Genomic DNA, 15,983 nt, shown 5'->3' with positions numbered 1-15,983 from the left:
GAATGCAATGGGAGCTCTCAAACCCAGGCCCTCACCACCACCGCCTTCTTCCTGTTCCCCACCCCCCATGCTGAGTCTGACCCAATGGCTTTGGGCAATTCACTTCTTCTCTGGACCTCAATTTTCTCATACGGAAAATGAGAATATTGCTAGGGCCCCTCAAGCTTTACTATTCTAAGTGTCAGACTCTGCTGTCATCGAGCGTGTTTCTGGGCACAGAAGGTTCCAGCCGTGATTGCTGCCCAGCCCAGGGGCTCACTTGCAAATTTGTACCAGCACTTTTCGCCCTGCAAACCTGATGGCGCAGGAGGACCTGGCCCCCCTCCTGTGATGCAGGATGCTCACACACATCTTGGGAAGAAGGAAGAAGCTCCTACTGAGCCGATGTCTAGGGTTTCTATGATGCTGTTGCGGGTGTCCTTCCCTGCCTTTACCAGAATGTGTTGATTTTGTCCTTGAGTCCTCCTAGTTTAAATAAGGCTTGTCCCCCCTCTGCAGCCCTTTCTCTGTTGGTGACCAGAGCTGCCACTCTCTCGGCTATTTATGGAGAAGCTTGTCCTCCAGTTGGTCCACATCAGGATAAATTCTGCAGACTTGCAGGAATCCCCTCTGGTTTTCTCCAGTTGTGGGATGACGGGCGTAAATCATGCTTAATGTACTGCAGATTTGTCCTGATCAAATCCCACTGCAGCCACAGTACCTGGAGTTAGGCTCTGAGCTGGTACCCTGGTGACTGCTGTCTCCAGAGGGACCCTAACCCTTCTCCCCAGTTCTAGTTTTTTTTTTTTTTTAAAGATTTTATTTATTTATTTGACAGAGAGAGAGAGAGACAATGAGAGAGGGAACACAAGCAGGGGGAGTGGGAGAGGGAGAAGCAGGCTTCTCGCCGAGCAGAGAGCCTGATGTGGGGCTCGATCCCAGAACCCTGGGATCATGACCTGAGCCGAAGGCAGACGCTTAACGACTGAGCCACTGAGGGGCCCCTCCCAGTTCTAGTTTTTAATAAAAACTCTTGTTTAACCTATAGGGGAGATGGGGTAGCCAGCCAGCCAGACATTGCATGGGCCTTAGGTTTTCTCCATTTGAGTGCCCTGGCGACAAGGACCTGCTGACTGGGGAAGGCGAGGGGCTCATCCTGCAACCCCAGCAAGAACACAGGCCTCCCCATTGCCTAACGCCTAGGGGCACCATTCCCTTATGTAGCATGGGCAACGCGGCAGCCAGGGGAGGCTGAGGGATGAAGGGTCCATGGACACACACTCCCTCCGGGACACGGTGGAATGTTCCGCTGACCCGATGAAGTGAAGTGAAGTCCCAACAGAGAGCTGCATTTCTTATAGGGAATTCTGAGGTCTTTTAGGCAGACTGGTTCTGTCTCAGTCACTCCAAAGCCCAAGACCTTGACTGTTCCTGGGGTGGACGGGGGGTAGTCACTAAAGACTCACTGTCTCCTTTGGATGAGGAAGGCAGGGAGGTGTCACCTGCTGCTGTGGTCCACGGCCTGGCCCAGAGAGGGCTGGCGAACCACACAGACCAGTGGGAACTGTCCCCATCTGTCGGGTCTCCCAGCGTCACTACACGTGTAACAGGATCTGGCTGGCCAGGTCCCCTTGAAGTCTGGGTCTTTACCGGAGTCGGCCGGGAGGTGTGGGGTAAGCTTCCACTGCGAGGTGCCATGGCCCGTGCTGTTCCGATGGTGCCGAAGAGGAGAACAGACGGGAGCACGGCTTCCAGAGGCAGCTCCTTCCCTTAGTAAAGCAATTACAGAGCTGGGTAATTTACATACCTCGAAAGATGCAGGGCAACGGCAGGCTGGGGTGTATGTGTGTTTAATTTTAAATCCTCCAACCTCCCCTTAACGAGGAGGTGCTTTGAAACATAGCAGCATGTGGCTATCCTTCAAAGGACTCATTTCCTTGGTGCCTTATTTCTTTAAGGGGAGGCATGAAAGACGGATGAGGAATGGCAGGAGCCGGGGTGGGTTTTGCCTCCCCCGCCCGCACTGTGCAGACATTATCTGCTGTAAAACTGTCACAGGAGGATGGAGAACTGGCTCTTGGCTGCAGTGGCCCTCAGATAATGTCAGTGCTGAGCGATGACCCAGCATTTGTTGGCAGTCAGCAAACACCTCTAGGGCGGTGGTGCTAGAATCCTTAGCAAAACCTGGTCAGTGCTCTTGCTGGAGGAATGAAGGGGACGTGGGGGCTGGTGCGCAGGGTCCCCGTGCTGAGAGCTCTAGCCTTTTTTTTTTGCAAGCATTAATGTCCCTTTGAATCACCTGAGGGTTCTATAAAAATACAGAGACTGATTCAGTAGGTTTGGGAGTGGGCCTGGGCTTCTGCATTTCTAACAAGCCCCCTGTGATGCTCCTGGCCCACGAACTGTAGTTTGAATAGAAAGACCCTAGAGAAGGCAGACACCAGCTTCCCTGGGTCCCACCAGGTGGCTTAGCTACATAGAGCTCAGGGGGGCTAGGGCTTGGCCACCAGCCTGCACCGCCTGGGAGGGGAGGGCTGTGGGGGCCTCTGAAGGGTCTTGAACGCTCTAGGACATGCAATTATGAGAGGGGCCAGTACCGTCATGGACGGCCCTTTATTTGGGTTTGGTGTCTGGTTTGGCTTTCTTCCTTCCTTCCTTCCTTCTTTCTTTCTTTTAAGATTTTATTTATTTATTTGCCAGAGAGAGAGAGAGAGCACAAGCAGGGGGAGTGGCAGGCAGAGGGAGAAGCAGGTTCCCTGCTGAGCAAGGAGCCCAGGACCCTGGGATCATGACCTGAGCCGAAGGCAGACTCTTATCTGATGAGCCATGCAGGCATCCCTAGGTTTACCTTTCGGTGATGCTCAGAGAGGGCCTGTGGGAAAACTGAGTCTGCAGACTTTGAACTCCTTGGTGGGCACCCTCTGAGGGGGAGGAAGGCAAGCTCCATATTCCAGGCCACTCACTGCCCGGCCTCTGAGTATGTGCCCTGGAGTGATGGGGGATCTGGGTCCATGTGGGCTCCTCACCTCTCTTGGTGTGGTCAGCTAATCCTCTCCTGCTCACCTGGTCGCTCTCACAGGTCCCCGGATGAGAAGGAGCTGACAGCAGCCGAGTGTCACCTTCTCGAGTGCTGGGGAGCAGGGCTTCGTGGCCCAGGTGGCAGCAATGCCAAAGAACAGCAAGGTGACCCAGCGCGAGCACAGCAGCGAGCATGTCACGGAGTCGGTGGCCGACCTGCTGGCCCTCGAGGAGCCGGTGGACTACAAGCAGAGCATCCTGAACGTGGCGGGCGAGACAGGCGGCAAGCAGAAGGCCGCAGATGAGGAGCTGGGTGCGGAGGACCGGCCGGCCTGGAACAGCAAGCTGCAGTACATCCTGGCCCAGATTGGGTTCTCTGTGGGCCTGGGCAACATCTGGAGGTTCCCTTACCTGTGCCAGAAAAACGGAGGCGGTAAGAGGCGGCCCTGCCTGCCCCGACGGCACCCTGCAGATGGGCCGGGCCCAGGGGTGAAAAGGAACACCCCTTTGCTGATGCAGAATTGGGGCTTTTGGCGGGTGGAGCTCGGGATTCTAGAGGAAGCCTCCCCAGAAATAGCCAATGGTTAACAGCGACCGAGAGGCTGTCAGGCATGGTGATAATAAGGACCTGGGCTCTGGCCCAGGATGTCCTGCGTGGAGACCCCAGTGCAGCCAGTCGGCCCTGTGACCCCATGCAAGTTGCTTGATCTCTCTGCACCTCTCTGTTCTTCATCTGTAAAATGGGAAAAATAGTAGATCCTGCCTCACGGCAGAGTGGGGAGGATTAAATGAACTTTATGTGTGGAATGCTTAACACCGTATCCGATGCATGGTAAAGAGCAACGGTTGACCATTCTAATTAAATGCTTGCCGGGTGCCAGGCACTGTTTAACGTTTACTGGATATTAGGCTGAAATGCATGAAACTGCTGATGTTTGAGCATCTTGGAACAACCAAAACACCAGTTTCATACACTTCAACCATTGATTCCCCCATACCCTATGTGAGGAAGGAGTTATTATCTTCATGGTAGAGACTGCAAAACCGAAGCCCAGAGAGGTTAGATGACTTGCTCAAGGTCACACAACTAGTGATAAAGTAAGGATTCTAACCTGGACAGCTTGGCCCTGGCGTCCGAGGACACCTGCTGCTGTCTCCCAGATAGGAGGGGGCCTCACACTACCCCTTGCGTTTTAATCCACCTAGAGGATCTTACCCCTGGTGTCAAACCCGGGTAGCAGCCCCTCTGAGGCAGGCTGGAGTGTTCCAAAGGTAATTTGTTTTGAAACCAGGGGAAAGCTAACAGAAAATAAAGAGAAAAACCTAGCAGGCTGAAGACAATGACATTTACAAGCTGGGACATCTGCGAAAGTGACTTGAGCCAGCAGAGAGCCCTTGTGCCTCAGTCCCCGTGGCCTGGGACTGCCACACCCCAGACTGATGGTTGGCCACAGCTTTGTAGACATTTTAACCTGACTCCTTCTGTCTCTGCTCCATGGGACTCTGGCCACGGAGCCTCTCCCAGAGATGCAGCCCCATTCAGGGACACTCCCTCTTCCCCAGAACACACCCTCTCTGACCCAGAGGCCAAGTCTGGCTGGAGGCTTCCCCTCCGTTCCAGTTTCTGTTGAAGGGCAGGAAGTGAGATGGCCCCTCGGGCTGGTATAACTGAGGCCAGAGGCTTTTATCTTTCCACTAGACCATGGTCTATTTACCATATGTTCTCCATGCTTTGCAAGGTCTTCCCCGCCCCCCGCCCCAATCAATCAATCAATCAATCAATAACTGCCAGTTAGAGCTTTTGGTCTGAGTGGCATGGCCAGACTCAGGTCACTAAGTTGATACAAGACCAGCCCAAAGAAAGATACAACTCTATGTGTGTGGTTTTCTTATGTGCTGAGAGATGCTGACAAGAGGCATCCATGGTGACGTCAGAGGACATGTCGCCTCTGGGGACTCCAGCTGGGAACCTCTAACCTTGTGCTTTGTGGCTTAGATGACCAGCTCTGCCTGGGTGCTGGGTGCTGAATCAGAGTCCCTCTCCCCACCACACACACTCCCGGGGCAGTGGGCTTGCCAAAGGTCTCCTCCTCACGGTACCGCCAGCCCATCGCCCTGGTGCCAGACACCGTGGACAACCCCCAGAAGAAAAGCGTTGTTAGCGCTCAGGATTTTGAGCTCTCCACTCCTTGTTGCTGCTCACATTCTTCCATCCTCTCTGATTCCTAGAATCCCTTTTTATCTCTGCCTTTAACTCTCCTGTACTCTACGAGTATTATGGTAAGTCATCCCAAATGATTTTTGGAAGGAGGCTAATGATCCTATTTCAGATACAGGAAGGAGAAAACTGTTGGGTGGAGAGAGGCAGCTCTGTGGTTTTGAGCCGTGGGGGAGCCAGTAAACTTGGCTTAAATCTGGGTGGGCATTCTGGAACTCTGCTTAGCTCGCACCACTCAATGCTGACGGTTCCTTTGATCTGCGTTCTTTTAGTTTGCTTGTTTTTTTTCTGTTGATTTTTATGAAAAAGGGGCAAATGTTCATCAAGTGCTGACTAGGGCGAAGTAACTCATGTAAATCCTCACAACAGCCCCGTGCAAGAGGTAGCATTGAAGCATGAGAAATGGGTGTTTTTCTGAGTCAAAGATGGTCACATATCAGCAGTTTCATGTGGTTCTGCCGAATGTTATTATCCTCTTCAGATAGATGACCAAAAGTGGCACAGAGAGATCAAGGAATTGGCCCAAAGTCACACAGCTAGTAAGTGGCAGAGCTAGGATTCAGGCCCAGGACGCCTGGCCCCGGGGTCCGGGTCTCAGCTCCTACTTGGTATGCATCTCAACAGGCTGAGAACCAGGTGGTCTTTCAAATCCCAGAAATAACCTCAGGGTTTGCCGGAAGCAAGACCCAGAGTACAGACCAAGACGGAGACTGCATGGATCAAGGAGGTCTCGGAGGTGCCACAGCCCAGCTCCCGAGAGCTTGACATGCTGACCAGTGCTCCCAGCTGTTGAGAGGGAGGACCCGAAGTTCCCACAAGTCACTGAAATATCAAAGGGAATCCCGTTGCGTCTCCAAATTGTATTTTTGAAGGCAGGAGAGGGTGCATTTCCAAATGATTTCAACAAGGGTTGATAAGAAAAAGGACCTCTGCCTAACCAAAAATCCTCACCCGGACCCCAGCTGCTGAGCGCTGTGCGTGGCTGGGCCGTGGCTTGGGGTGGAGAGCTGCTGCCAGCTCCGTGCCCTGGGCCCGACTCAGGCCACTGGCCCCAGTGGCAGGTGGCGGCTTGCCCGTGGCCAGTCTTTGCTGAGGACCGCTCTGTGGACAGCACACATGTGGAAGCTCTCCCTGGTTCTTTGGGGAGAGGAGAAAAGCCTTCACAGAAGACGCCAGCCTGCCCTCGGGACACCCCGAAACCCGCCTCCCTGCCCGTTTTGCCCCACCCAAGGGGATATGGCTGAAATACAAAACCAGTGAGGTCGTGTCCGTTCGCTTTTCTGCACGTCACGTGCCTCCTCTCTCATTTCCCCAAACCCAAGACCAAGAGACAGAACCAGGGGTCCTTCAGGACCCCCTCCTTTCAGCGCCAGGATGGTACTGCTTGTTAGTGCCAAGTTGAACTTATGTGTACGTGTGGCCGTGTGTAGGTGTATGTTTAAAGAATTAGATGCTGTCATATAAGGCTGGGTGGGTTACCGCCCCTGGAAGACTTTCCTGATTAGTTCTGTTGGACCCTGAGCCCTCCCTCGGCATGCCCGGTGCTCAGCTGGCCCCCTGTGACTAGTCTGCGTGCATGCGTGCGTGTGCGTGTGTGTGCGTGTGCGTGCACGTGTGCTGACATTGCTCATGTGAACCTGCGGGTCCTGCCTCCCAGACTGCGAGCTGTCCTGGGATAGTGGCTGTGCTCTCTTTTGCCCCCAGACCCCCCCACTGCAAGTGCCTGGCACAGGGTAGACCTGTAGTAAACAGCTGACTGTTGCCAGGTGCTGGGTCTTGTGCCCAGGAAATGCCTGATCCCCGGGTTTCTTCCGAAGCTTGGATACACGTGGAATGTCATATTTCGGGGGGCAGAGCTGTGTGTGGCTGGGGGTCTTCTGGATACTCCCAGCCGGCAAGGCTTGGTCTGGGGCTGCTGGCTGACCACCGGGGCCCTGGTGACTGGGGCTGTCTGGCGGTTGCTGGCACGACTCTCAGGACAGATCACTCGTCTGTGTCCAGACACGATTTTAATTCTCCTGCTAAATGCCCTGTCACTTGGAATTGAGACTGTGTCTGCAGTGAGGCCAGGGACAGTGAGTTTAATTTATCATCTGGAATCTTTATCAAGATCTGTTCTATTCATTACCATCCTCCTGGCTATGCTTTTCTGAACTGCTAATTTCTCTCTCTCGTTCCTCCCAATTAGCTGTAGATTAATGGTGGTGCCTGTCAGACCCTCTCTCCTTGGAGAGCTTCCAGGCTCCGCTTCCTTGGAGCTGCCTGGTCTGCGGCGTCAGCATCTGTTTCAGAGGCAGGGAAGGCCGTGCCTGGGGTCTGTGCCTCTGGGGAGCAGCGAGTGAACGGGGCCCACTCCTTCTGGGGCTGCTTCTCTGGGGGCCGGGAGGGAGCGTGAACAGGTGTCCACACAGTACGTCAGGACGCGACTGGGTCCGTGCAGGACTTGACGGTGGATTCCTGAGAGACGGTACAGCATCTGTCTGTCTCTCTCGGGATCTAACCTTGCGAGCAGTCCTCCCTTAGCGGTTCAGATCAGGGCAGTCAAGGGGAAGAAGGGGGGTCCGGGTGGCCAGTGCATGGTGGGTCACACGTAGGAACCAGACCACTCCTGCAGGAGCACAAGGCCTGGCAGCAGTTTGAGGATGGTCAGAGGGTGGGTAAGACTGTAGGACGTGGCTGTCCTCCCTCACCCTGGTGCCGTGCTCCGGACACCCTCTGACACTCCTCTCTCCTCCCCAGGTGCCTACCTGGTGCCCTACCTTGTGCTGCTGATCATCATTGGGATCCCACTCTTCTTCTTGGAGCTGGCTGTGGGCCAGAGGATCCGCCGCGGCAGCATCGGCGTGTGGCACTACGTGTGCCCCCGCCTGGGGGGCATCGGCTTCTCCAGCTGCATAGTGAGTCGGGGGCCCACACTGGGCAGGAACCAGCAGGCTGAGGGGCCGCTCCCGGGAATGGGGTTTGCAGTTGGGCCAGGTCAAAGGCAGGGAGGGAGACCCTCCGCATGAGAATTGCTTACAGCCAGCATCTCAAGGCCACACATTTCCTACGTTGAAAGTGAGCTGTGCTTTCTAAAGCAGGATATAATATTTGGAATTGTTACCAAGGAGGAAAAGCTGGGACATCTCAGCTGGAGTTCTCTGCGGCCGGACCGCAGAGAACGTGGACCGTCCCGGATACCTCTGTCTGCTTACCAGCCCGTCAGCCCCGTGTGAGGGAGGCCCTTCCCCTTTCCTTGATTGAAGAGTATTTGAATTGGGCGAGAGTGTGGCCCGGGAAAAGGCCGCCCTGAGGCATGAGGTCTCATTGCCAGTTTGTTAGGCACAGGAAGAGAGTTGGCGAAGGTTTCAGACAAGAGCCCATGGCTGACCCAGGAGGGGTGAGGCTTTGGAACAGTGGGACCAGAGAGGCCCCACTGGCCTGGATGGGGAGCTTGGTGAGGCTCATTCACGGGGCTGCAGGTAAGGCTCTGCTTAGTTCTCTAGGTAAGAAAACTGAGCTTCCCTTAAGGGTAAAGCACACGGTGCCCCTGCTCACACCCGCTTCTGGAAGGGACTGGGGGAGGGTCTGTGTAGCTCCCGCAGTCCTGCTGGGCTTCACCTCTGCCCAGGCTGACGCGGCTAAGCACAGCGGCCTCTACTGGGGCTGGCCATGTGTGTACCCATGAGTGTGAGTGGGTCTCCCCTCAGCCTGAAAGCGCCCAAGCGGAAGAAGTAGGGGTCTCTGTCCGTCTGCATTCCCGTTAAGGTGTGCCGTGGGAGTGTCCGCTCAGGTGACACTGGGGCAGCAAGGGGCCCTCGGCTGTCACACTGCGCAACGTGACCGAGCTGGGCCCCTGGGGGTAGAAGGGGCCTCTCAGCATCCAGAGCAGGTACAGCAGATCCCTGTGTGTAAAAGCATTGCTTTCTGAGAAAGCTTTCGGACCCTCAGTCCGAATCTGCACATTCCTCTTTCAAGTAGAATTCTGCCAAAGCTAGTGTTTGTGCTCCCGAGACACGAGAAGTGACGGCTTTCTGGGGGCAGGCTGCTGCTGGTACCAAAGAGAGAGCGGTGTCCTAAGAGGAGGGGGACATAAGACACCAGTAAGACGCATCCGCAGAACCGCAAGTGCACTGCAGTCTGGGGCTGTTGTCTGTAGAGGCAAAAGCTGTGCCGGCCTCCGTGGTCCCGGAGGGCAGCCCTGGAATTGTCATCCTGAGTCATCAGGAAATGATGGGGAAATGCTTTAAGCATCTTAGAAGAATTTCAAACTGGAAAGGATTAACATTTTAAGAGTTCATTGCTTAAAGGAGAGGTCTTTAATATCTGAAACATTCCTCTGTGGATTCCCTGAATACCAGATGAACAGAGGATTAGGAGGAGGCCCTCAAAGCCCATGCCTCATTCCCCCTCCTCCTCCTCCTGCAAGACCTCGAAGTGTTTTGTGCGGTCAGCGGGAGCCTGGGCCTTGGACCGGGAGTGGGGGTGGGGTGGAGTAGCCTGCGGCCTTCATGACCCCTCCCCCCACCGTGGACCCTTGTCCTCAGGTCTGCCTCTTTGTTGGGCTGTATTACAATGTGATCATCGGGTGGAGCATCTTCTACTTCTTCAAGTCCTTCCAGTACCCGCTGCCGTGGAGCGAATGTCCTGTCATCAGGAATGGGACTGTGGCAGGCAAGTATGGGACCCCCTGAATAGGACCCCACCTGGGGACCGCAGCCAGCCCATCCCAGGAAGCGGTTGAAGGAGCCTAAGAGGCTTAGGCACAGATTTGGGATTTCATTGACTTGTGTCACCTTGAATAAGATACCTACCCTCTCTGATCCTCATTTCCCATTCTGATGGCCTATCCCCTAGAGTTCTCAGGGAATTGAATGAAATGAGTATAAGGAAAACTCTGGAAAGTGTGGCTTTTGTTTAGTTGTTATCAATGATCCTGTGTTACTCGAATACCATCCTATCTGGAAGCAGACTTAATTTGCATGCCAGTCTTATAAAAGGCTGGATGATTTATTCCACTCACAGATGGGTAAACTGAGGTCCCAGAAGTGGCTTTCCTGTGTTTTGCACCAGGATCTGGGATGAGAAACCAGATGTCTGACTCCTAGCTCAGGACCTTTCCCAAGGAACCTGAGGCCAGTTCTGCCTAATCCTTGCTGCCCTCCACAGATGGAGGCGGGCAGGGGTGGCATGTGTGGGAATTCAGCCAGATCCATGTGTCTAGAAGCCTCCCGGGCCCTATCTGGAGCCCCATCTGGAGTCCTCAGGGTCTGCCAGATCCTGGCTAGCCCAGAAGGAACACTGGCCCTCCCTGCTACCCGCACTCAGCCGGGGGCTCGCCCACTGCTGCCCTGGGTGGGGATCAGGCAGAGGAGGTGGCCCCACAGCCCTGCCTGAGGCCCTCTGGCCTTTGCTGTTGTTCCAGTGGTGGAGGCAGAGTGTGAAAAGAGCTCAGCCACTACCTACTTCTGGTACCGAGAGGCCCTGGATATATCCAACTCCATCTCGGAGAGCGGCGGCCTCAACTGGAAGATGACCCTGTGTCTCCTGGTGGCCTGGAGCATCGTGGGTATGGCCGTCGTCAAGGGCATCCAGTCCTCGGGAAAGGTGAGCAGGAAGGGAGTCAGACCCGCACAGGGGGCCACAGAAGAGCATGGCGGGCAGGGGGCTGAAGACCCTGGGTTATGCCATGCAGGGTCTATTGAGTGGGCTTGGCCTCTGGGTGGCTCAGGATGATGACACAGACCCGCCGTGGAGGTGATGGGCGTGTCACTGCTGCATCATTGTTCCCTGTGAACAGCCCACCAGGAGTGGCTAGGAGGGGGCTTGTAGAAAATCAGTGCTTCACCCCCAGCCACCTCTGTGCTCAGATACCTCAGGCCTGCTCCGCAGACTTTAAAGAGAAAGAAAGTTAGGAGTTTGGACCCAGGGACATTCGTCTAGATCCTAGCCCCTTAGGTTCCCAAGCAAAAGCCCTAGAAGAGCCTGCTCTGAGCATTTTTTGGTAGAAATCAGCAGCGCACCGTGTGTGAACTAAGGGGCACCTTGAGCAGGTGGGTGCTGTGAGCGAAGGGGCCTTGGGGCCTCCGAGGGTGGCTCTCCGATGCTCTCTCAGGGCGCAGCCCAGCCAATCCCACACACCCCCTTCAGGCAGGGGCCCTTTCTTCTTTGTCATGTACCAATATTCACGGACTGCCAGGGCTGGAAAGGACATGAGAGACCCTGTGGCTCAATCCATCCGTTCTACAGATGAGGAAACTGAGGCCGGGAGCCGGGAAAGCCCCTCCCCTGAGATCACACAGCCAGTCAGTCCCAGAGCTGGAACTGGAGCCTTGGCCGTCTGTCTGAGGCTCCAGGTTCCATAATGGACTTCTCGAGTAAGGAAGCTAAGCCTTGGGAAGGTAGAGTATTCTTGGCCACCACCTCTTCCCTCTCCACAGGCCAAAACAGTAGCTGACACTTGAGGGCACTTATCAGGTACAGCCACACGTACAAACGCTTTTGGTCCACAGCAACCTTATGAGTTAGGAAGCCTTACACCCATTTTATAGATGCGCAGAGGGAGGCGCACAGAGGTCACATGAATAGCTCAAGGTCACATGGTAGGTAAATGGCAGAGCCGGGATCAGAACTCAGGTGCTCCAGCTCTGGACACACACGCTCTTTCACCTTCAACACCATCCCACCCAAACAGCCCTCTTAATTTGTTTCGGTGCAGCAAACACTCTGTGAGCATCTCCTTCCTGTGTGGCTCTCTGCCGGGCACAGGGGAATACAGAAATGTGCAAGAAATGCACATGCTAGAAAACAGCACACAGTGTATAATCACAAGAGGCAGGACCTTTTCTGATGTTTTGGCTTGGGAGCCATGTCTATAACCTCCTGGATGCCTTCTGTCAAAGGAGCTCTAAGGACAGGGGAGAGCCTTAGGGGGTCCGCTGGAGTCAGGGATGGAAAGGCAGGCATGAGACATGAAAAAGTGAGGAGGGGAGAGGAGAGGTTTCCTTGCCCCCTTGGCGGCCCTTGGGGGTGGGGAGGCTGTAGGCCCAGCCCTGCCAGCCCTTGGAAAGGGGGAAGCTAGCCCCAGGCCCAGCCATGCTGACTCCAGCTTGTTTGTGCTCTTGCTTCTGCCTTGGCTTAGTGCCAGGTGCACAGTGGGTTTGGCCCTGTGCCCAGGGGTCCCAGGGCTTCTCTTTCTGCTGCCATCAGAGGAGGCTCGTGTGCCCCAGCTGTGAGTGGGGAGGGGGGTGTGACCCAGCTGTGAGCGGGGCGGGGGGGTGCCAGCCTCAGGAGGCACTCTGCCCCACGGTGGGTCCCTGTCCTCTCTGCAGGTGATGTATTTCAGCTCCCTCTTCCCCTACGTGGTGCTCGCCTGCTTCCTGGTCCGGGGGCTGTTGCTGCGAGGGGCCGTCGATGGCATCCTACACATGTTTACCCCCAAGGTAAGGGTCTGGGGGACACCGACAGCTCCACTGGGCCTGGCCAGCATCCTGCAGTTTAGCGCTCATAAGGACCTGTCATGTGTCAGGCAGTCATCACAGGCCCCTGGAGGCATGCACTGGGGAAGGGGCATGCACCTGCCCTCAAGGTTCCAATGAGAGGGACATCACCTCAATTTGGGTAGAATCGGGAGAAGCTTCAGGGAGGGGTGACCGGGGAGCAGATCCTATTTCAATGAATGGCCGTCGGACATTGCAGTCAAAGGAACTGCAGGAGCAAGTGTGGAAAAGCACTGGGCATGCTTGAGGCCATGGTGGGAAGGCAGGTTTGGCTGGGGCATGGGGGTTGGGAGCATGGGCGGTTTCATCAGTGGATCTATGACAGCAGGAACCAAGGAGATGCCTAAGAAAAGGTATCTCCGTGCTGGGAATCCCAGCTTGTACCCAAATCAGGGGAACAGTGTTACTGTTTTATTCAGGATAATAGAGCACGCGGGGTATGATTTTACCCTTACCAAATCCATCCATATCTTCGCACATTTCATCCCACCCCCCATAGCCCAGTGAGGGACCACTGTGCACATTTCACAGGGCTATCACAAGGCCATAGTCATCCTGAAGAGATACACGCAGGTTTCTTGATGGTGGTCTTTGCCACCACATGGCCTTGCCTCTCTATTCCCCACTGGCCATGGTTGGCATGAGCTAGTCCCCTGAGCAATAAGGAGATTTCAAATGCAGAATGGGATGCCCTTCAAGGTGCCCCAAGCAATGTACATTAGTAACCCATCGGGGAAGGCTGGGGAGGTCCAATTCCAAATGCCAGCTGATCAGTGAGCAGCCAGCTCATTGGTGAGACTCCAGGCGACGGGCATGGGTCAGAACACCACCATCTTGAGGCCCTCAACCTTGGCCCTCACAGTGCCGTGTCACATGTGTGCTCACCCACACTGGTGTTCACACAAGAAGTTCATACAGATGACACAGGGAGAAGAACCCAGATCTAATGGGGAATCCCTATTCCCTCCCAGCTCCGCTCTGCCGCTGGGAACATCCCCAGACGTTGGGGGATGGCAGTGGGTAAGACACACACCACTCATAGTCATCAGATAGGAAATCCATTGGCCCTGGGCATTCTTGGTTAGAACATCTGAGGCTTACAACCATGGAGGTCCACTTCAGGAAGAGCTTAGTGAATCTCCTGACCATGAGTGTGCCTCCCGAGCCACGTGGCTGACATGAGGATGTTGTGAACAAGTGATATGTTTGGGGGGAAAGGGCCATGAGAAGAAAGCCAGTGGTTTTTATGAATTACTTCCACTGTATTTCCAAAATAATGATCAATCTAATGTTTTCACTTGAGTCTTTCAGTTATATTTTACTGGACTTTGTTAGGAAACAATATACTCTGGAGGTGTTCATAAATGGGGAGGTTCACCCAGGTCTCCAGATGGGCAGGCCCCTTGGTGGCATCCATCTTGAGAGAGCCCAGTAAGGGAGGGATTCATGAGATTGGCTTCTGGTCCCAGCACACACAGTACTGTTCCCTATTTGATTCAGACACTCTTTAAAACATCTGTTTAATCATGAAATGTCTCAGGCAGGTAAACACACATATATAATAATATAATAAACATTAGAGAGGCCATAAAATATTACAGAGGCCATAAAAGTGCCCTTATAGCCTGCCCTGATCCCATGTCCTTCCTCCCCCAAAGATAAGCACTATCCTGAATTTGGGATTTACCCTCCTAATACACTTTTTAAAATTCGTAATACATATACCCGTATGCATAAACAACGGATAGCATTTGTGCGTACTTTTAACCTTTACATAAGTGGCATCGTATTATACGCAACTTCCTGTGACTTGCTTTAGCTTTTATTTTTGCGCAACACTGTAATCTGAGATTTATTTATAGTGCTGTTTGTAGCTCTAGTGCATCATCTTTCCTGCTGTATCGTAGTCCACTGTAGCACTGAACTGTATTTGTTCATTCTCTAGGTGAGGATCATTTATGTTGTTTCCAGCTTTCACCATGGGGCTAGGAATGCTACAGTAAACATTATTGCACAGATCTTCACGTGCACAATTTTCCCAAGGGTGTCTGTGTTTAGGAGTGGAATTGCTATCTCAAAGGGTATGCGTATCTTCAGTTTCACTAGACGGTGGCCAAATTGCTCTTCAAAATGGTGGCCATGGCCAACACTCCCACCAGTTGTATAGGAGAGTCCCTGTGGCTCCACGTTTATCAGACTTCCATTTTTGCCAATCAGCTGGATGCAAGATGGTGGATGTGCACTTGGAACAATAGAGGACACTCCTTTCCAAAACCTTTTCCTGGATGTTCAGGAAATGGTGTGATGCCACTTTAGCATCTGCAGGGGTCAGAGTTCCCCTGAGGTGAAGTTTAAAGAAACCGAACCTGGAAGGCCCTGGAGGAGCCAGGTTACCAAGACCCAGCAGGTGGCCCTGGCCCATCTAGCTCTTGTGACTTCCAGTCTGGGTAGAGCCTGTGGGCTTGTCTTGAGATCTTGCTCACTGAGCAGTTCTACGGGGCAGCTCCTGCCCTTGACTTTGAATGGATGTGTTGCACAGGGAAGGGGAGGCCTAAGGGCCTCAAAGGCCAAACTCTTCCGTCAAGGATCCCCTTCACAGCCTGTACTGCAGGTAAAGCTAGTAATGATGGCTGGGTGAGGCTCCTATTTACAAATTCCTCCAAGTCATCCACAAAAAGGGTGGATCCACTCTCAGTCTTCTGACTGTCCATACGTGGCAGACTACTGCTGCAGAGCTCTGACTATGCCAGCACAGGATTGCTGAGATATGAGGAACCCTGGAACCAATTCAAGTTCTTGACCTAGAATGGTGCTATCGAATGCTAGGGTCATTGCACACAGCTGCCCAGGCTGTGCACTGCTCCATTTATATTGACCACAATGGGAATGAAATCCCCAGGGGTCATGCCATTTGGCAGCCATGGCGGAGTCCAAGAAGATTTTTGGTCAGGGCATCTCCGAATCCACTTGAAAAAAGCGTAGGCTCTCCATGGATATGCTGAATGTCTTCTTATAAAGTCTTCCAACATCAGAAATAATCCAAACCATAGGATCTGGCCTTTCAGTCCATGCCCTCAAGCAGTCACTGAGTGTGTGACAAATGCAATGTGGCCAGGATACCATGATGACCCACTAACATCTTTGATGGGACAGTAACTCATGTTGATGGCTAATTAAGTTCTTGGATTCCTCGGGCAACTTCTCTCCTGATTACTTTCTTTCCATCCAGTGAAAAACCCAAGTCAGCATGGAGGGCTACAGAATTCACCATGTGACTGGCTCAACACAGA

The 15,983-nt window shown here is 53.7% G+C and overlaps 1 protein-coding gene across 2 annotated transcripts in view; it reads left to right on the top strand.

The window, feature by feature from the left end:
- The window catches only part of SLC6A17 (solute carrier family 6 member 17), a 49,160-nt gene that overhangs the window by 13,325 nt on the left and 19,852 nt on the right, over nucleotides 1-15,983 (top strand). For both annotated transcript variants that reach the window (XM_036076419.2, XM_036076420.2), the window contains 5 exons: nucleotides 3,059-3,430; nucleotides 7,955-8,112; nucleotides 9,742-9,868; nucleotides 10,620-10,801; nucleotides 12,526-12,636. In XM_036076419.2, coding sequence (XP_035932312.1) covers nucleotides 3,145-3,430; nucleotides 7,955-8,112; nucleotides 9,742-9,868; nucleotides 10,620-10,801; nucleotides 12,526-12,636 — 864 coding nt within the window. In that variant the 5' untranslated portion in view covers nucleotides 3,059-3,144. The remainder of the gene's footprint in view (nucleotides 1-3,058; nucleotides 3,431-7,954; nucleotides 8,113-9,741; nucleotides 9,869-10,619; nucleotides 10,802-12,525; nucleotides 12,637-15,983) is intronic.

This window comes from Halichoerus grypus, chromosome 5 (genome assembly GCF_964656455.1).
Source record: "Halichoerus grypus chromosome 5, mHalGry1.hap1.1, whole genome shotgun sequence".
NCBI classification, from domain to species: Eukaryota; Metazoa; Chordata; class Mammalia; order Carnivora; family Phocidae; genus Halichoerus; species Halichoerus grypus.
The sequence above is the reverse complement of the archived record's forward strand: the minus strand, read 5'-3'. Positions and strand labels throughout refer to the sequence as shown.